Raw genomic sequence first — 21,790 nt, 5'->3', positions numbered from 1 at the left:
CTTATCTGACTTTATCTAGGCCACCCCCCCCTTCCCATCCTGTGTAGCCCTGGCTATCCTGAAATTCACAAGAACCAGGCTGCCTGCCTCCCTAGGTTGTTCTCCCTGAGACATGGTATCAAAGGGCACAGAATGGGCCCCAAACTTGCTACCTAGTTAACAATGACCTAACTCCTGATCCTCCTCTTGCAATCAAAGTCTGATTATCCTGAGAACACCAGCCATAATTATTACCCTCTACAACACTGACTTTAACTGAATAAAGTAATTCTTTAAAAAAATAATAATTTTATGTGCATTGGTGTGATAGTGTCAGAGCCATTGGAAATAGAGTTGCAGTTTTGAGCTGCTATGTGGGTGTTAGGAACTGAATATGGGTCTTCTGAAGAGCAGCCAGTGTGCTTAACTGCTGAGGGATTTCTCCAGCGCCAAGCTTTAAAACTCTTAAATTCAAGGCAGTGCTGAACTCTTTGGATGACCTTTTCCCCCCTTGAGTATAAATGTTCTCTTGGTTGTGGTCTTTGGTTTTGGAATGGATTACAAGCTCCAAGGTTCATTATTTAGAGAATACTTTATTAGTTTTTGTAATCAAACCCACGTAGATAAGACCTTACATATTTAATACAGTGTGTTACCCCTGTACAAATGGAAAAAAAATTAAGTTCAACATTTCTAGACCAATATGGCTGTTAATTTCTGTACAATGCCAACTCAACATGGTAAACTGGGATACTTTTTTCCAAAGTTGACAGCACAGCTAAAGTTTCCAAAAAGTTCAAATTATATATATGTATATATATATTTATATTATATAAAAAGACCAATAATCGCAGTACGTTACGCATCAACAGCAGCAGCAGCAGCTTCTCCAGGTTCTGCAGTCATTTGAACAGAATTGTAGACATCCAGCACACGACATTAAAAAGTAAAAAAAAAAAATCTCAGAAAACAGCACAGTTCTGTTACTCTTGTGGTACCTGGCACCATTTTTTTTTTTTTTTTAAATTAGCTTCTCAATCATCATCTGGAAAGAAAACATTCTGAGCAACATCATTAAAAACAGCTCTGATAAAGCACAGTCACTACTACGTATCAGAAAGCAGGTACAAGCTATTTTACATTCACAGAGGTATGGTACAGTACTGTCCTACATCTATAATACTAGAGGATACAATTGAAAAGGCATTATTTGAGACTTGATTCTACTTTTCCAGCAGAGGGCCCAAAGGATGGTGTGATACAGCTCTGTAAAGAAACACACTCTTACGCAGGATTTCCTTTCACTAGCGGCACAGTTCTACAGATTCTCTCCATGAATGTCAGCTAAAAACCGTTATTAAAAAATGAAATATCCCTTAAACAAAACCCTGTAACCACTGGATTCATATGAAGATGACCCTAATGGAGACAAGTAAGACCTCACCTTACCAACACTTTATCAAAGGAAGGAGATGCCAAGTAGTGCTTCAAAACTTCGGACCACAATCAAAACATAGCATCATTTTAAATAGAAGCAGAAGCCAAATGTTGCTCTTTTGAATATACTCAAGGATGCTGCTGACATCAATATTTAATCATCTGCTCACTCATCCAGGAAGAAGGGGAGATCAGTTACTACTGTACTTTATTGTGTTCAACCAAATCACCATGTTACAAAAATAGCAAGCTGCCATAATAAAAAATAAGGCTCCTCTATCCAGCACCAGTTAGCATCATTTTACTGTCAAGCCTAGAAATGCCATAGACACATCCAAACACAAGGGAGCAAAAGAACCACAGGACATGTACCAATGGGACCACCCGGTGTCCAGCTGAACTACTCTGTGGTATCACTCCTCCTACTTCTGGTGTTTCATTCAATCCTAAAGCTCCTTGGGTCTAAACTGTATGCACGTACAGACTGTGCACATACTTGGTATATAACTGACTGAAGATGCCAATGCTACACAGTAGGTGCGAGCCTGTAACCCCTCATTTTAACTGGTGTAGCAGCTGTCAGTGTCAAATGCTCTATGCCCCTTGTGCATCTCACAGGATGATGTCACAGATCACTTTGCCCCTGTGGCTGCTGGCATTATTTGACTTCACTTTCCCTGCCCACCCACCCCCAATGCCCTGCAACGAGCCACAGCCTTTAAGATTTTGTTTCTTCGGTTTTGATGGCCTGAGGTTTGATTGGTCCAGTTCTAACAGGTTTGGTGGTTATGGTGGGTGCAGGGGGCGGCTTTTCTTCTACTTTTTCCTGACAGGCACCGGCAGGGTCAGTCAGTGTTTCTGGAGGTTTACTTGGATCACTGTCCACTTTCTGAGCTTTGCCTCCTATCTGTTTGCTCTGTTGCTGTTCAGAGAAGAACCGTTGCGTGGACTGAAGAACCTCTGCTCTCTGCTTTGCCTTAAAAAAAAGAAGAAAACAGGAACTGAAAATACTGCAATACTACCTAACATTACCAAAGCCTGTCAAATCAATCTCAGTTCAAACTTTAATACCAATCATAAAAATCAGTTTTCCCTAAGTTGGTTTGGCCCCATTGATCTTTCATTTTAAAATGCATAGGCTTCTTCCTGTTTTTTTAATTTAAAAAAAAAAATGTGATTTTTAAAAACACCTGAAACAAGACCACCTCCCACCATCTTTCTAGAGTCTGCCCTCTTATAAACAATAAAACAGACACTGCTGCTGGTTTGTTATCTTTTCTGGGAACAGCTCACTAATACCCAACTTTATTCAGGGAGGCTGCTTGCAAATCTGAAAACATACATGTAATGTAACACTTAAAACTTCTAGTTATCAATATGTGGTCTATAATAAAATGAAAAGGAAGCACTTATATTGTGGCATTACCAACACCTAGGACCAAATGTCTTGTGGCTGAGTCCTCTTCCCACAGCTCTCTTCTGCAGGGGAAGAGCATCAGAAATTAGTAACTACAACTTCACTCCATCACTAAGTTCTGATAGCTCCTACCACATTCTGAGCTCGTGAATAATCTTAGTTTCATTGACAATGTGCCCCAAGGAATACTTACATTAATCTGTAGATTATAGTACTATATTCTATACAATTAAAACTTAACTTTCTACCCCTCTTGTACATAACAACAACAACAAAACATTAAGAACTTCTTCAAGTTCTACAGGTAACCTATACTATCTAAAAATCTAAAGACAAGTTTCAATAAATTTGTGCTTTCCCAACCCAGCTAATATTATTAGGCTCAAATGCCATTTCTACTAGAATGTTTAAAAATCAAGTGGCCAGTGGCCAGGAGTGGAAAGCTACACAATCTGCAAAGCTTTTGGTGCTAGTACTTTTAGTAGTAACAAACAGATGGAAACCCTACACACACAGCCTAACAAAGCTAAGTAAGAGTTCTTCTAAGGATAGTCTTTAAATTTCATTACTCAGCATTAGAAACACAAAGGGTATCTATCAACCAAGAAACTTTAGTCAGTTAACTGAATTCTTTAATAGAATTATCACAAATGTTTCTAATTCAGAGTAAAGCTTATTGTGCACATTTCCCTGTTCTGAGCACTACACTTTTTTTCTGTTCTAATTTATGTAGTGATAAAACAAGTAAAATTACTAAAATTTTTAAGGTCAACCCTAAAGTAATTACAAAAACAAACTCCAAATGGCTGTAAAGGCAGACGGATAAGATGTATGCTGAGAACTGTCCCCACACAGACTCCTAACGGCCTCAGCAAACCCATGTTTATTTGTGCCTTTCATCATGAAGGATCCCAAAGTGCTTTTCTGAGCTCTTCATCTATAATTGCATTCTAGATTATGGCCACCTCAGGTGGCAGGTAAAAAAGGACGTGGAAACAGTTTGAGATGAAAATTACTCAAATGACTTCTGAAGAAATAAAAATCAAGGTAGCTGACATGTCTTACCCATTCCAGAGTTCACATAACCATAATTATGTATTAAGCTGGGTGGGGAAGGAAGGGTTGGGAGGAAAGGAAAAAAGAAAAAAAGGGGGGGGGAGGGGAGAAAATAAAACAGGGTAATCTGTAATAAACAAGCCATAGTACTTTAAAAAAAAAAAATTAAAAATACTACATCCAAGCTCAGATCTCCCTCAAACACTTATTTCATAAGTAATTCATCTGAATATAGTTTAAAATGTTAACTTGTTTTCTGACTACAGTGGCAAAAAAACGGGAGAGGGTCATAAAAAGGAGGAAAAGGTAAGGATGGAAGGGAGAAAAAAAATGGGGTGGGGACGAATAAAAGTTGTTAGCTTGGTTAAGTCTGATAAAGACAACGAATGCCTGGATACATGGTTATGGGTCCAGAGGCATTTTAAACATGATTTAGAGACAGACTCTTCTCTGTTGGCCGTTAACACTGTACTAACCTTCATATCTTGTTCAGCCTTCAACGCAGCCTGGGCCTGATTACCTCTGACTCCAGATAGTGATCCACAAGGACCCCTGGCCACATGTGGCAAACGAGCGTGGCTCATGAGGCCTGTGGTCAGCGGAGGAGGCATCTGACTGGCCAATGCCATTGGTGGCCTCTGTACAGGCGCTGGGAAGGTGTTAGTATGTGGGGCTCTTACCAATGGAGGGACCAGGTTAGGCTGAGAGAGAATCTGAGTGAAAAAAACAAAACATACAACATTGAACTGTTAAAAAAAAAAAAAAAAAAAAAAAAAAAGGCCAACTAGACCAGGTTGGCTTATCCCTGAGTAAATCTGTGCCCATTCTGACACTGAAAGTTTTTGGATCGTGCCATTCCATTAATAAGGACAAAGAAGAACAAACAGGCCATGCTTATGTTTAACAGAAAAATTAGGCAAAGCATGCTATGGCACTTCAGCTGCAAACTCTACTGGGGAGACAGAAAGGGACAACTGCAGAGAAGCACACGTCTACACAAAACACAGTCCAAAGGTGAGGTGACAGTAACTCAAATGTGCCCTTAGGAACCAATTCTAGTCTGTGAGTTATTAATCTTAAACAGTCTTTAATATGATCAGCAAGGGGAGAAACAAACATACCTACAAATTTATTTAAAACATCCTGAAAAATCTTACTTTAACTGTACAGATACCATAAAAACAAAAACGAGCTGTGGGCCTGGAAAACTTAAGCACTGGGACCCTTCACTGAAAATCAAACTTCAAAAAAGACAAAAGAGACGGAACTCAAACTGTCAGAGCTGTGTGGGGAATCGTGAGCATTTCTAATGTCTGCTTTAAAACTAAACAACCACTGCCTCTGTCTATTTAATTTGAGTACCACACATTCAGGGTTAAAGCCAGACAAGCTGTCATTAAAGGTGCACACTGGTCACCTGTTACGATTACAGAACCACAACTTCAGACACATGAGCCACCACTTACAAGCACTATCCTCCTTTTCCCTGGTGTCTGCCTACCTGGGGTGCAAACTGTGCAGGAAACGGCTGTGTCATTCTCACTGTGGCAGGGGCTGACTGGAACTGTTTCTGATAAACAATGCTGTTCATTTTGCTAGACTGGCTGTTTGGACTTGTCGAAGTAGCCCTTGGAAAAGAATTCACTGGTTAGCAGAGCAGTGCTGAGTAAACAATGCCGTTAGATTTTCAAAGACATTTTTTCTTTTGTATTTTTATCACATTTAGTGGCTGAATATGGTAATGCTATTAAGAGAGACAAAGGCTGAGAAAGAGTTCTTAAAATAGTGTTAACACCTTAGATAAAATTAACAAAATAAACGTCTCAGTAACTTCTGCCTAACATAGGACTAGTAACACGTTAAACTGAATTTTCAAAATTTCAAATTATTGTGCAATTTCCTGAGCAAATTCAAATGTCCACCTTACCTGAATGGACTAGATGTCGGCGTGGTGCTCCGACCACCAATTGGAGGTGTTCCTGGTTTGATATCAATGCCACTCCCAAAGGCTTTTAGTTCCATTTCAGACATCTGACAAAAAGCACAATAAAGTTAACATTTCCTTAATTCTGTAAACTAAGTGTTGTGCTTAATGTCCTATATATAAATTGGTTGAACTATAAAAAACCTACAGCTAAGGGTCCAAGCTGCCTTATAATTGAAATCATATAATTTTTATGTTTGTATAAAAAAAAAACCTGAATTCTTTGTTATTAGACAAAAGCAGGAAGTGTAAGGAAAACATAAGAATACATTCACTTGAGGTTTTCTGTGGGGCTGTAAAAATTGATGTGTAATTTTTAGTATGCCTTGTGTATATATTTATTTAGCATGTGCATATTTCTTCACCCTGAATATGGAGGCCAATTTTTGGTTATCAGTTCTCTCCTTCCTATACAATGTGGGTACCTGGGATTGAATTGAGGTCTTAGGCCTTGGCAGAGGGTGACTTTAGCCGATGAGATATTTTACAGCCTCTTTAAAATGACATTGTATTTATTGTGCGAGCGCACAAACATACTCATTTTACACAAACATTCATTTTATCTTCTAGACAGCACAGACAGACACATCTATTATCTCTGACATCCATCGGCTGTAAAGTTTCATTTGTATTAAGCAAATTTCACTTACTTTTCCTGTAGTTGCCATCATGCTATGCTGTGTTCCCGCAGGAATTAATCCTCTGAAGGGCTGGCTTACTTGGGCAGGGCGGCTTAGGCTCTGAGCCTGTGCTTGTGGGGTCGTGTGCTGTAACTGGGGCTGAAGCGTCTGAGGCAAAGCAATAAGTGGCTGTCCTGTAGATCCAAAATTAGTCAAGGACAGCTGGGATGCTGGTAAAGGTACTGTGACCTAGAAAAAGAAGCAAACAAAGGGTAACCATTTGCTTGTAATAGTACACACACACACATACACACAAATACACACGTATACAGAGATCTTTAAATAATTTTACATTAAAAATGTAAGCAAAATACTTTAAGTATATACCATAAGCAAATCTTTAAGTAAGTAGCGCTAGCCTTTTTCCCCTTTAAGACATGGTCTCACTATGTAGTCCTGGCTGATCTTGAGCTCACAGAGATTTGCTTGTCTTTTCCTTCCAAGTGCTGGAATTAATGGTATGAACCACCATATCCAGCCCAGAGGTATGACAATATATAGCCATACATTGCATAACAACAGGGACAGGTATTGAGAAATGTGGTATGTTGTGGTTTCTTTATCATATGAACATCGATCGGGGTTTATAGTTCTTTATATGTTATATATGTTAACCGCAATGAAGAAATTATATAACTGAAATGATGACTAACTTTGAAGATACCCAGAACAACTCAAATATCCAGATATCAGATAACCAGAAAATAAACAATTAAAATAGCTTAAGTTCCCTCTATTACTATTTCTACATTATTTACAGGCTTGGGCAAAATGAGTGCTCATAAGAAAAAGAACCTTTACTTCCTATACAAATAACTCTTACTATTCAGTAAGACAGTTTTATGAACTGTCATTCCTTACAATGGCAAACTAAAGCTTTTACCAGGTATAAAATGTCAGAGGAACACTCATTTTCCATTGAAAAGTCTGATTGTACCCATACATTTAAGGTGTTGTTCTTATTGCCACACTGCTGTATTATATTAATCTGCTCAGTCTTCCTTCACCTCTAACACTAATGGGTATATCACGTATTATACTCTTGAAAAAATGGTTTTCAAAGTTCTGTATTCATGGATTCCTTTCTTATAAACCATCACATAGAAACCTGGCTTTAAAAAACAATGGTAAACCCAGAATGAATTAGAGGTGTAGGAATGGTGAGAAGCTGGGTACTTTAGGATCCAAAGATGTACTTTCACCTTTCTTTTTTTTTTTTTTTTTTTTTGTACTTTCACCTTTCAATAGATCAAATGGAATTGCCGGAACATTTCAGTGAAGTTTGAAAACCACCCCCTCTACATTGGTTCTATGTATAAATTTCCAAAGAATAACAAAACAATACAAATAATAATATAGAAAATTGAGGAAATTTACCATGCCATAGTTTACCTGCTGGAGAGCACTTGGTGATTGGGCAGTGTTATAAAAATTTGTCTGACCAGGCTGCTGTACTTGTCCAGAGTAAAGATTTGAGGCCTGGGTAAGATTTGCTCTTGCCTAGAATCATTTACAAGAAAACAGAAGAAAAACTGAGAAGGAAGTCCCATGCAATCTTTACCAACATTATCATTTTAAAAGGGAAGATCTTAGCTGGGCATGCTGATACACACCTTTAATCCCAGCACAGGGGAAACAGAGGCAGGTGGATCTCTGAGTCTGAGGACATCCTGACCTACAGAGTAAGTTTCTGGACAACACAGAGAAACCCTGTATCAAAAAACCAAAAAATAACAAAAAAGAAAGATCTCTCCCTCTTTCCCTCCCTCTCATATATACAGCTGTTGTAGTTGCTTTGTTTTTTGAGACAGGGTTTCTCTGCACAATCTCGGCCAACCTGGAACTCTGTGGACCAGGCTGTCTTTGAACTCAGGAACTGGACTGCCTCTGCCTCCCAAGTGCTGGGATTAAAGATGTGCACCTATACTACTCAGCCCATTATGCCTCACAGCTTTTGTCTTTGTAAATTGTAATTATGTGCATAAAAGAACCTGGATTAAAAAAAACAAGAACAGAAGTAAGCATTGCCTAACCTGAAGAAGATGTGTATCAATTAGCTGAGAGCTTCCTAGTCCTGATGCCTGTCCCAGCTGATGTTCATACAGGATAGGGATAGGCTGAGTATTTGAAGTCTGCTGAAAGGCAAGTCCCGACTGTGCCTTGGCAAGTTCCTGGTGCTGGACAGGTGGGAAGTTGTGGATAGCTGTACCAGAAAGGACCACAGAAGGCTGGGACAGACTGCTTTGCATAAAGGCTGGCTGCGATCTATTAAGCAGAAGAAGGTCATGTCATACACTCATTTTATTTAGACTCTGAAAATCTTGTGTTCCAAATGACCAAGTACTCAGTAATGATGCAGAAGACAATGTATAGTATAGACACTTGTTTCAAGATTAAGTCCTGTACGGAGCAGCTCCACATGCAAAAGTTCTAAAGAAAAGCCTACTTTTAGCAACTAACAGTTTACATTTTACCTCTTAATTATAATAATGATTCATACATTTACATGTTCACTACAAAACTGGGAACCAAACCTAATTTTCTCTTTGGTGACATTACACATGTAGTCTTAAGACCAGTATGGAAGAAAATAAAGCCCCTTTGTTTGATTGCTTTGAACAGAATCTCACTTTATGACCCAGGCTGGCTTTGAACTTGCAGTGATCCTTTTGCCTCTGCCTTCTGAGAACTGGGACGCTAAGTGCAAGTCACCATGCCTGGGTAGAGTAGCTTTAAGCAAGACTGCTCACAGGTTAGGAAAACTGTATCTGAACTAAGTGCAAGAACAAAAGAAAACAGGGCCTAGGTGAAATCAACAGAGACAGACTTGAAAAATATAATGAACATGGTTAATTATTTAGTTTATAACACAGCACCTTAGGGTTTGGAGAAAAGGAATTAATAAGCACTAGATACTGTATAATCTGCAATTATATAACTAAGAATAATGTAAGCAACTCGTAAGACAATTTACCTATATGGTTGAATTGAAGAACTGAATAACTCCTGAGCCTGGGAAACAGCTGGGCCAGCCCCCAAACTCAGCTGGGCTTGATGCTGTCCTTGCAGTGGGGCATAGATTGGAATTGGAATTTGCTGAACTGATGCTGGCTGCAATACAATTTTAAGAAAAAAGTGCATATACAATAGGTACAAACTTTTTATACACAAATCACAAGATTAGGAAAATAAAAACAACAAAACTCCAAACATAAAAATAAAAGACTTATAATACTATAAAATCAGCCCTTTAAAACCAATTTTCTTTTTAACCTACGACTTACTACACAGTGGCATATTAAACTCTGGTAACTTGTATAATTAAACATTTCCATGTTTTGCCTATCCAAGGTAACTCAAATCCAAGCTAAATTATTAGAGCCACGGAAGTGTAAAAAAATACAGACCAGGATGCTTACCTGAGAGAGTCCAGGCTGGAAGCCCTGCTGCTGAGCCAGGGATGGTGGAGCCAATCGTGCATGCTGGGTATTGAATAAATGACTTGTGTCCATATAGAAGGCTGGGATTTGAGCTACACACCACCAGGAAAAACAAACAATGTTGTCTAAATTTCACAATTTTCCATGTAGTAAACTGAATTACAGTAGTTAAAGAGAAAAATTTTCTAGCTTATTTCAAATGTAAACCCTCTGAAAATAGCCACAAAAAGTGTAACTGTAAACAGACATAAAACTTATAGTAGAAAAGTACATGTAAATAAAACACTGTAAATTTAGTGCTACTGGGTCATGAAAAATAAATGCTCTCATATGTTCTCAACTGGCTATGTACTGGTAACATTTTATCCACTCCAGTTTTAAACCATGGACTAGAATAGATCAACATATTTCAAAACAATTAGTATTTAATAATCAAATGTTTGGTATAAATTTTAAATATATTTTTACATGTTTAAAACATGCATTTTTGATGCAGACAGAAATCAAGACTCCTATCTATAGAACAGTCAATATAGACTAATACACAAATCTTTTAAGATTCATGTATTACTAGTAATAAGTACATTTAGGTATCAGGTATTAACAGATGCTAGTACTGACAAATCTTTTTATGAATGGCAAGAAACAGGTTCGTTGTCTATTATTCAGAATTTAAGCATTTCAGATGATGACTGTAACAGTCACCATTACATTATTCTTGTTTGCTGCTCTTATGTTCTTTCTTCCAAGCAACAAAGCTTTATTTCAGTGAAAAAGTAGGATATGCATAAATTATTTCTCAAATTATAAGACACTAAATTGTCATAAACGTACAAAAGTGGAGACAGACAGGCACACACGCACACATACACCCACCCCTTTTAAAAGTCCCAGAATTCTTGTCATGGAGGAAAAAAAATTCAAATTTAGGAGGATATATTAACAAAGCACATTTTAAAAAATTCAACCTTTTAGAGGGGTTATGAGAAGAAAAGAACGCATGAATCCGCATTTTCTAAATTTCCATGACCAACCTAAAAGTATTACCTGCAGCTGACTGAGACACGTAAACCTGTGGACTCTGCTGCTGCTGGGCAATAAGGGAAGGCATACAGCTTAACTGTGAAAAATGACTTGCAGAAGGTAGGCTGCTTGTCTGTAATTGTTGGGGTTTTACTTTACAAATATTAGGAGGGTCCGATGTGGTTGTAGATTTTGTACTCAAAGAAGAGGTAGTATAAGTACCGGCTCCTGTATTTGAAGAAGGGAGAAAAATATAGTATATTCACTCGTCACAACTATTATGATTATATGGGTCCCATTCACATTAGCTTTCAAACAACCAGAGATTTAAAAAAAAAAAAAAAAAGTGAGGGGGCTGGAGTGCCTCAGGGGCTGGCAGTGTAGTTTGAGCTGATGGAGGTACATCTAGCACGCAGCAGATCATCAGCACTTCATAAACCAGGCATGGTGGCACATGCCCACAATCCTGGAACATTGTCGCTATAATCTCCTTACTCAGGAGGTAGAGGCAGAATCATATATATTCTCATCTACAGAGTTCCAGGCCAGTCAAGAACCCAAGAGACCTTGTCTTGAAAAGGGAAGAGGGGAAAAAAAAAGTCTCTGTGTGAAGTATGGATGGACTTTTATCCTGTCACTAGTTCCTCAACAATAGAGTGGATAAGCTAGACCTGAAAAGAGGTCGTCACTGGATGTCAAAGAAAGACTGAGGAACCTTCCAACTCATCCTACCAATCTCTTTCTGTTTGTTTTATACCAAACAGGAGTTGAAGCTCGTCTAAGATCCTTTAACATATGGGCAGTGGGGAATGACTGGACAAGTTATAGAGAACAAGAAAATTTCAGTTAGGGCATTGTTTGGCATGGCACTACAATGCAGGAATCATCTCTGAGGTTTTTGTTTTTTTGTTTTTTTTTTTTTCCTGAGACAGTACCTTTATTGTTGTCTAGGTTGGCCTTAAATTTCCAACCTTCCTGCATCAATATCCCGAGTACTGAAATCACAGGTATATACCACCATGACTACATTGGGTCTGTCTAAATACACACGATAGGTAACAGAAAAACAGCTACAGGACATTCCAAGTAACTGTGGTAGAGTCGAGTGGGTTCTCAAAAATTAGTACAATATGGCAGAATACAGAAAAACAATGCTGTAATCACCAAATAAAAACCAGCCAAAGCAAGCCAATTCTGTACAGGGTATATTATTTTTTTATCCATTGGAAAGGCAGTTCCCTAGATGTTTGAAAACAACAGGGAATACTGAAAAAGCTTGAAATAAAATTTGTGTTTAGCAGGAGCAGCATGATTGCATATAGGTAAAATAAAATCAAAGATTTGGAAACATTTGCCATTCTTTAAGAACTACAAAACTTTTAACTCAGCAGTTGTGCAAAACTGTAAGAAAGAATATAGTTCCTTGCAACTCCAGTTCGTGATGATTTTTTCCCAGGAACCACTCAAGCAGTAGAAGCACTAACCCCTAGCTTATTATTATAAAATATAACTTAACTTCACAATACCTTTAAACCAGACATATACTGAAAAAAAAAAAATCAAAAGCTGTGGGAATTATTATTTCTAACTGGGTTTTTAATTACTTAGATACAGTAAAATTTGGAAGACAGTCTCAGGATTTGGCAAAAACTTTTCTAAGCAACTTATAAAGTAGTCACATTAAAATTCTGAGACACAAATAAAAGGGCAGGTAAGAGAAGGACAGGAGTTTTCATAAAGAATTATCTTCTGCCCAGGGAACAGATCGTTAAGTTGGGAGTGCAGTTCAGCATACAGCGCTTGTCTAGGGCACATTAATTATGTAAGGAAAGCATGATGAACGTCTACCTGACAGTGATGCTGTAGGAGTGACTGAAGCAACAGGGATCTGAGGCATTGGTGCACTGGAAAATGAGCTGTAATTAGCAGGGCTTGGTCCACTGGCACTGCTGCTGACTCCACTCACAATTGGCGGTGCTGTAGAAGTTACTGGAGACCCCTTTTCCCGCAGATTTGGAGAATTTTCCCATGCCTTGCGTGCTGACTCCATCTGCAATAAATTTGACTTCATAAAACAAAAAAGCAAACCAAACCAAATCAAAACAAAACCAAGAGATGACATTCTCTACATTCCAGTATATAGATTCCAAACAATGTGTCAGATTGAGATTTTTCAAGCTTTTTCCTTGTTCCTTCACCCAAAGCATTGTTTTTGTTTGTTTTATTTTTGAGACAGGGTTTCTCTCTATAGCAGCCCTGGCTGTCCTAGACTTGCTTTGCAGACCAGGCTGGCCTGGAACTCACAGCAATCCGCTTGCCACTGCTTCCCTAAATGCTGGGACTAAAGGCAAGTGCCACCACACCTGGTTTTATTATTATTTATTTTTATTTTTTTATTTTAATATACATTGATGTTCTGCCTATTTGAGAGAGAGAGAGAGAGAGGAAGAGAGGAAGAGGAAGAGAGAGAGAGAGAGAGAGAGAGAGAGAGAGAAAGAGAGTGAGTCAGATCCCCTGGAACTGGAGCTACAAACAGTTGTGAGCTGCCTGCCATGTGGGTGCTGAAAACTTAACCAAGTTCTTTGAAAGAGTAGCCAGTGCTCTTAGACACTGAGCCAGCTCTCCAGCCCCCATTATTATTATTATTAAAACAGAATTATTTAAAGCTTCGGGAAACACACATTGAACCATACCTAAAGCACTTATCAAGAAACAAATGGCCCGGCCTTCCATCAGAGTAATAAAAATGAAGTACAATTCCTCTATGGGACAGATGTAACTTCAAACCTATTGTCAGAAAGGGCCTCACAAAGCCCACCCCTAACCCCAATTCCTTCTTTTTAAATGAATACTTCTCAAATGTAGATGGCAATGTAACAGGATTAAGTTTTAGCCTGGTGTACTGTCTGTAGCTATTTGTATTTGTGAACCTGGTTTACCTGTACTCTCATTTTAAAAAACAGAATTAAATCTTCAAAGTGAAGCAGCATTGTTTACTACCTTTCAGATAACAACGATAACACATACGCAATTTAAAATTTCCTACCAGCTACATTTTAAAAACTAAAGTAATTATTAATTTGGTTTATATAATGGAAATACTGATCGATGTAAACAATACTAAGACCTATCTTTTCCTCCAGTTTGTTTTCACTGTAGCACAGACTGGCCTTAAACTATGTACTAGAGGATAACTCTGAACTCCTGTCTTCATCTCTTAAGCCAGAGATTTACACAAGTGTCACCACACCCATTTCTTCAGTATTAAAATTTCAGGTGCAGCATCTTTTTCCTTTCCTCTTACAGCACACTTCAACTTAGACTAGCTACTGTTCAAATGTTGAATGATTTTATGTATCCAGTGATTTCTGAATTGGAGAGGAGAGAAAGATCCTCCAACATTGTAAGGTTCTCAGTATCACCAGACAGAGTACTGAGCTGAAAGGTGAAGCCAAGATAATCTCCAAGATGATTTGTAAGAGGGTCATTTTCCAAGGTAGCACTAATAAGTTTGTTAGCCCTTAAAAATACCAATTTCTAGAATCTTAAAAAAAAAAAAAAAATTGGGGATAGGGGTGGGGGTTCAAGACAGGGTTTCTCTCTACAGTCCTGGTTTTCCTGGACTCACTTTTGTAGATCAGGCTGGCTCAAACTCAGAGATCCACCTGCCTCTACCTCCCAAGAGTGCAGAGATTAAAGGCATGCACCACACTCCCCATGTAATTTTTAAATTCTTAATCTACCTTAATGTTTTTATCAACCCCCTTTAAAAAAAACATGCACTACTCAACACTTAATCTTATGTTGTTGTTAATGACTCAAATTGTATGACTCCTTTATGTTTAAGAACAAATACGTATTTCTCACAATCACTATGCTAACTCAAGTGTAAAATGTAAAAATAAAAGCTGTGTGTTGGTGGTGCACACATTTAATCCCAGCATGGGGAGAAGAGAGGAGGGGTGCATAAGCAACCTCTGTGAGTTCAAGGCCAACCTCAACCTGGTCTACACAGTGAGTTCCAGGACAGCCAGGAGGAACATCTCATAGAAAAACCCCGCCTCCAAGAACAAAGAAACAAGCAAAGGCTGTGAAAGGGTTGTATGGCACTGAAATCCCATCTCATCCCCAAAATTCTTAGATCCTCTTAAGTCCTAGAATGGTACCTGCACAGACACCTCCCTGTTCCTACTGTGCCCTCTATTTGAGCTCTTACTCAGAATACATAAGTGTTTTAGCTGAGTTTTTCACTACTTGTTCTTAATGAGTTCTGTTTGTGGCATCACCTCCATTCCTGAAGGAACAGATAAAAGTTTCTGCCTAGCTTCTGACAGAAGACTGGCTTTGCTGATGTACATCCAGTCCTATTTTAAGTTCTAGATTCTCCATATATAATGTGATAAGAAGAAAGTCTAAATCTTTTTTTTTATTAATTAGATTTCTTCTGCAACAAAAATAAAGAATCTACATATTTAGGAAATGCCAACTCAATCTTCATAAAATCTGTTGAAAGGTAAATCAAAACATGTTGTAAAGAACTTAGTATGTGAACCACTGCAACAGTAACCAGACATTTTTGGGGTTGTAGTAATTTGAAAGAATACTATTTCTTTTCAGTTGAAGGTAACTAACATTATATGGTATATAGTCCATATATATATTGGCTTAACTTCACTTCTTAACCAGTATAGAAACAGTTTGTCTTTGAAAATTAAAGGATGTTAAAAGGATAATTATCTTACATGCTGGCAATAATGTTCATATAGAACTTTTCTACAACCAAATATTTTTCCAAGAAAGGCTTAAAAAAAAAAAAAAGAAAAAAGTAAAGAAAAGTAGGTTAAGGTTACTTAGTTTTAACTGTGTTTAACAGTCCTTGAAATGTTAAAAATGAGTTGAAAAAGGCAAAGCTCAACAGACATTCTGAAGAATTAATAACTGGCTCAAAAGTAAGTATACATGTTATGTGAAATTTGATCAATAGAATCATAAAAAAAAAAAAAAAACATTGGAATTATAAAACAAGCTAGTGAGCCCAGATTGAGATAGTAGTCCTCTGAGTAGAAAATTAGCAGCACGGCCAAACAAGAATTGGTACTAAATAGTAAGGACTAGGCACAATAGACATCTTCCAAGTCACAGCCTCACATATTTATTAACATTCTTACAAAAAGGTAATCATGAGGTTTTATTGAGTATAGAGATTAACACTGGCCATATGATTAAAACAACTTAGCTGCTTCTTCCTCTACTGTACAACAGCAAAGATTCACTAATCAGGAAAATCTGCCTTTATATATTAAATACCATGCTTGCCAGGATTATGAATATATATATATATGTAAATATATACACATATAAAAAACCCAATTCCATGTTTTTTTCTCAATCACTAACTAACCTCAAGGAGAATCAGATTCCAAGAAGCAAAAGGACCATAAATTTAGATGGCAGCCTGGGCTAATTAGTGAGGCCGTGTCTAAATAAGCAAAGGGCTGGAATGTGGTGGTAAAGCGCCTGCCTCAAATGTGAGGTCCCAAGCTCAATCTTTAGTACTCCAAGCCAAAATTTCTCAATTTTGCTTATAAAGTATGCTTTTGTTAATAGCCGTTTCACAAGATATTCCTGCACCCATTCAATTTACATGACTTAAAAAACAAAACAAAACACAAAGGGCATTCTTGCTGTAAATAGTACTTCGTATTTTGTTAATAACCTTTTTACAAAATATTCCTGCACCCATTCAATTTACACATGACTTTAAAAAAAGGGGGGGCATTCTTACTATAATTAGCACTTCGTATTTGAGTACAAATCACAAACTGTAATTCTATTTTTATGACAAAATATACAAGCACAACAGACCTTGTCACTGCCAAGCAGCATTAAGAGCTAATATGATTTTAAGGTATAATTTGATATCACTCAATAAAAAAAAAAAAAAAGGCTATTATTGTGACCTTATGTTCCTTGCATGCAGTGATTAAGGAGCCTTAGAGATGGAAGCTATACTTACCTTGAAGGTGAGGCTGAAAGTAGTAGGAGGAACTGAAGTTAGACTGGAGCTCTGTTGTATAGTCTCCCTCTTAGGGAGGGGAAGGCTGTTGGGCAGGGGCACCTGAAAAGGCAGACAACATATCACAATCTAAATATGCTACAAAAGCCAAAAAAGGAGTATCCGATTACTTAAGTTACAATGCTTACAGAGGCTGACAATTATATTAAAGTTCTGAAGAGAAACACTATCTACTTGGGTATGCACAAATTACCAGGAAAAAAAAAAAAAAAAAAAAGAACCTTCCTTCAAATATAAAGTACTTACTATTCAAGGTAGTTCTCTTTACACTTGAAGTGAAATCTTGTATCTTAAAATTCCCAGGTGGTGCTAATATGAATGATCTAAGAGCCATACTCTGTACACTAAAGTTCTAAGAAATACAACGTTCTGCATACATGGAGGACCCTACAGGTCCCTATCCTGAGTATTTAACATAGCAGTGCGAATATAAGAAAACCTTTTCCTACAAAATAATCAGCACCATGTAACCAGATTCACCACATCAAACTGTTTAAAGATATGACTATAGCAAATACTGTTAGAAACTTTAATATGCACTATTCATATTTTCTTTTTTAACTCTTAGTCCCTAGATCTTGTAATTTTACTATGTGCACTGCTTGATGTTTGCTTTTGATGATTTCGGGGAAAAAAATGGCTGGGATGTTTTCAGATTTTAAGAAAATCACCTTGATATGCTACAGACTATATCTAACTGAGGTTCGTCAAAACATAATAGTTGACAAAGATTTTTAAGTAAATCTTAAAACTAGCTAAGCCATAGTAATAAAAAAATGTCATCTGTACTTAACTCTGTGGGACATTCAAAATACACACTAATTTTAATATGGTTAATACTAACTACTCCACAAGTTAAGATATTTCATTTAAAAGCCTATACTGGGGCTGGAGAGATGCCTCAATGTTTCAGAGAGCTTACTGGTTTTATAAAGGACCCAGATTCAATCCTGGTGACTGACAATAGAGTTCCAGAATAGCTAATGTGTTCTCCTGGGCTTTGGAGACTCTTTGCATGCAAGCTGTGCACATAAACCTACTCAAGCTTATATACGAAAGCATACATTCTAAAAGAGAATCCTATATAAAGTTTCAACAGAAATAAACCTAAATGTTTTATTTTTAAAGACAAAAGTTCTGCCTATAAAATAAACTAATGAAAAGACATATAAAAAGGCCATAAAGTTTTCTCATAGGAGATGTTATAGTTAGCACAGAATCACTACCACACTTGGCCTAAGGAAGCAACATTGAAGTCATCTAAACCCAATTTACAGTAACGCCTAATGCAACTTAGGTTTTTGCTTTCATTGATGCCTTAGATATATTGCTAATAATATAGACCATTCACCTATACACAAGACTTGATCTCTTATTCCTCAGTATCTGACAGTATACTAAGACACATGCTAATTGGCCTTAGGAGCACAAGGAGACTATTGAAGTGCTCATCTGTATATATATTCTTCAATGACAAAATGTTACAGGTTTAGAGATTGATTATAAAATTCATATTTCTCCAATTATATTCCAGATGATAAACTGGCAGAGAACATAGACTTTCTTGAAAAAGGGACATTTTATAAATATTTTTAAATGAGAAAAGATAGCATAAACTTTATTGTAATGTTACTGATAACGCAGCATTGGAATCAGTATTTAAACTCAAAGGCTTTCTTCTAAGTTTTCTATTACAAAAAAATTCCTCTTGTAAGATGAGGAGGGGAGCGGTAAATTCTAGGGCTTGGTCCATGAAGCAGTCACATAACTTCGAAACACTGGAAAAGGTTATCAGCTCTCAACAGCAATTACAACCGACTCCTCTGTATTCCTTTTCCTCAGCTATGTAGTCTTCTGATTTGACTATAGTTTTGATTAACTGACCCCTAACGTAGTTTACCTTTCTAAAATTCCACATCCTTGATGCCAGAGGAACAAATACACAGCATGAGGGAAAAATATGAGAAAAATCAAGATTTTTTTTATATTGAAAATGACAAAGACCTTTTGAAGAAATCTAAACATGTATGGGCTATAAAAATATTTTTGGAAACAACGTTAATTACATTAATTACAGACGTTTATACTGAAAAGGGAGATCAAATGATCAAATTTCTTCCTATTTATTCTCAAAAGCAAGGACCGTACAAGAAACTTTTAAATGTCAAAACTAAACTGTGCATGCAAACATAGCAAATTACTCAATATTTTTAGACTAGTTTTTTTCATTAGTAGCGAACTAGGCAAAATGATAAACTGTGCTGACTTAAAACATCCAACTATCATCTGGTCACTCTGAAGAACTTCGGCTTAATTTGCCACATGACATCACCCAATATTAGGGAATTTAAGAAAGTTGGAATAGTTATGTTCTTATTATAGCTAAATTTTCTCAAAAGGTATGCTGATGAGGCCAGGTCTAAATATTTAAATTTGAAAAGGAACGCTTGATCCTCTGGAAACAGATTCTTTTTATTTTACTGACATTAAATGAGTATGGCTTCACTGAATCGTAAAGTCTTATTTGTAAACAAAATTACCCAACCAAATAGAATTAACTACAGTATGTAATTAAATCCAAAACTTTTTACCAAACTAGGTTAATAGGATGGATGGTCATAAAAACCAAGTCTTAGTTGATAACTTAAGGAGAGGGCATTTGGGGGAGAAGCCTAAACTTTGATTTTTAGTAGGTATATTCGCTATAGTGGTCACAAACACAAACTTACTATCAACTCTTGTCAAATATTGGTCAAAACAGTGTGTGTTAGACAAGGCAATGTTTAAGATGAGAGTCAGGTTTCTACCCAAACCTGCCAATCTCTGATTGATTACTTACATTATTAACCAAAGTATCCTCCATCTTTGCATTATTAGTAGCCACAGTGCTAGGCAGAGAAGAGGAAGGTGTGGTATAGTCTGTTACAGATTCCTGTGGAGGAGTGACAGAAAAGTCCTTTTAAAGCTGACAATTAATAGTAGTAAAGGTGTTTTGAAGAGAGAAAGATCATAAAACTCTATGCTCTAAAATTTCAATCCACCAATTAACAGTAGGATAACACAGCACGGACCCACCACCTTCAAGGGATAACACCACAATTGGTGCTGGATTTCTATACATACTTACTGTGTATGACCTCAAGAAGACTAAATATTTGTGAGTTATGTCCCCAAATGAATACAAGTATTTGTTTCAGTCACTTAACATAAATTTCATTTCCAGGTACAACTAGTTGCATACTGGGCCTACACTCAAGTGTTAAGTAAAATCTTACAGTATCTTTATGTAACCTACATAAATATCATACCCACCTTTTCTACATCATTAACAGCATATAATACAATGAAATGTTCTGCCACTGGATGTTCTAGTTTGATGAAGATAAACAAAAAACCAAACCAAACTGAAATACCCCCAATTTTTAAGGGAGAATATTTTTGATCCAGATTTGAATTCTGGATCCTGAAATCAAAGACATAAGGAAGCTGACTGTGTTTTAAAAGATACATGCCTTTCATTCAATGTGGCAACCAAAAGCAAGTCAATCCTAAAAAATTTTGATCTTACAGTTTTTACCATATGGTATAACATCAAAAATAAAAGCTTGCTGTAGGCCAGGTGATGATGCACACCTTTTAATTCCAGCACTCAGGTAGCAGAAGCAGGTGGATCTCTGTGAGTTCTAGGACAGCCAGCCAGGGCCACACAGAGAAATCCTGTGGGGGGTACGTGGGTGGGAAAGACGGGGAGCTGCTATACAACAACCATTATAATCTATTGATGTTTCTGTCACCACTTTATATCTAGTATGTTTATCAAGTAAACTGGTCACCAGTGTATGCTGCATACCTTTGCATCAGTGCCGTATTCTGTAGAGGAAACTGAGATCATTGCTCCTATTTCAGCAGACATCTCTGAGACTGCTTTGGTTTCTTTTACTGTTCCAGGATCTGTGCTTCTGACCACATTGGGGCTTGGTTTCTCTTGTCCTTCTGGCTCAACCTGCTGGGCATCTTTCACTTTTCTATTTTTTAATGATCGTTCCTTTCCAATGGGACCAGGTTTATGTTCTTTGTTTTCTACTAGACTCAAATCTGGAAGCTAAAGTCAATGTTTACGACAAAATATATCATAATGAGATTTATTAAACACTAAATTCAATTTAAAACAATTTTATTTGTCTATTTCAGAATCACATCTACCTAATGGATAGTACTCACTTTCTGAGCTTTAATAGGCCCTGCCCGTGGCTGTTTCTGACGTTGCTCTTTAGGTTCAGGAACTTTGTCAGTTGGTTTCTCTGAAAGCACAGGAACCACCTCACTTTCATTCCCATTGGAAGCTGGGGCACCAAACTGAATTGTGTCAATTCCAATTTCAACACCACTCTCTTGACCATTTCTTGCTCCCTAATAAAATAATGTTTTAACACTTGGTATTCACAGTAAACAAGTTCAGACTTGACTGAAAGATGTATGCAGTGCCACATATAAAAAGCACAACAGAAGCTTGGTTTAAAGAAATTCTACATATTAACTAAGATTAGAATAACACTCCGAAGCATGCTCATAGTCCTAGCACTGGGGAGGCAGAGGCAGGAGGATTTCAGCCTGGTCTACAAATCGAGTCCAGGACAGCCAAGGAGATGTAATAATAATAATAATAATAATAATAATAATAATAATAATAATAATAAT

The 21,790-nt window shown here is 37.2% G+C and overlaps 1 protein-coding gene across 11 annotated transcripts in view; it reads right to left on the bottom strand.

Moving 5' to 3' along the window:
• Positions 1 to 552: 552 nt before the first annotated feature.
• Positions 553 to 21,790, bottom strand: part of Prrc2c (proline rich coiled-coil 2C) — a 74,679-nt gene continuing 53,441 nt past the window's right edge. For 4 of the 11 annotated variants that reach the window (XM_055624719.1, XM_055624720.1, XM_055624724.1 and 1 more), the window contains exons 21-35: positions 21,314 to 21,502; positions 20,943 to 21,194; positions 19,932 to 20,024; positions 17,033 to 17,134; positions 12,865 to 13,066; positions 11,041 to 11,244; positions 9,973 to 10,085; positions 9,528 to 9,664; positions 8,587 to 8,818; positions 7,931 to 8,053; positions 6,524 to 6,742; positions 5,817 to 5,920; positions 5,391 to 5,517; positions 4,366 to 4,602; positions 553 to 2,392 (exon numbers count right to left, since the gene is read on the bottom strand). In XM_055624719.1, coding sequence (XP_055480694.1) covers positions 2,135 to 2,392; positions 4,366 to 4,602; positions 5,391 to 5,517; positions 5,817 to 5,920; positions 6,524 to 6,742; positions 7,931 to 8,053; positions 8,587 to 8,818; positions 9,528 to 9,664; positions 9,973 to 10,085; positions 11,041 to 11,244; positions 12,865 to 13,066; positions 17,033 to 17,134; positions 19,932 to 20,024; positions 20,943 to 21,194; positions 21,314 to 21,502 — 2,592 coding nt within the window. In that variant the 3' untranslated portion in view covers positions 553 to 2,134. Of the gene's footprint in view, positions 2,393 to 2,842; positions 2,896 to 4,365; positions 4,603 to 5,390; positions 5,518 to 5,816; positions 5,921 to 6,523; positions 6,743 to 7,930; positions 8,054 to 8,586; positions 8,819 to 9,527; positions 9,665 to 9,972; positions 10,086 to 11,040; positions 11,245 to 12,864; positions 13,067 to 17,032; positions 17,135 to 19,931; positions 20,025 to 20,942; positions 21,195 to 21,313; positions 21,503 to 21,790 lie in introns of all 11 variants that reach the window. The other 7 variants (XM_055624723.1, XM_055624725.1, XM_055624728.1 and 4 more) reach the window with 5 other exon arrangements.

The sequence above is a fragment of the Psammomys obesus genome, unplaced genomic scaffold (assembly GCF_907164565.1).
Source record: "Psammomys obesus unplaced genomic scaffold, mPsaObe1.curated_primary_1811, whole genome shotgun sequence".
Taxonomy (NCBI): Eukaryota; Metazoa; Chordata; class Mammalia; order Rodentia; family Muridae; genus Psammomys; species Psammomys obesus.
Note: the sequence above shows the minus strand (reverse complement) of the source record. Positions and strands in the feature narration are given on the sequence as shown.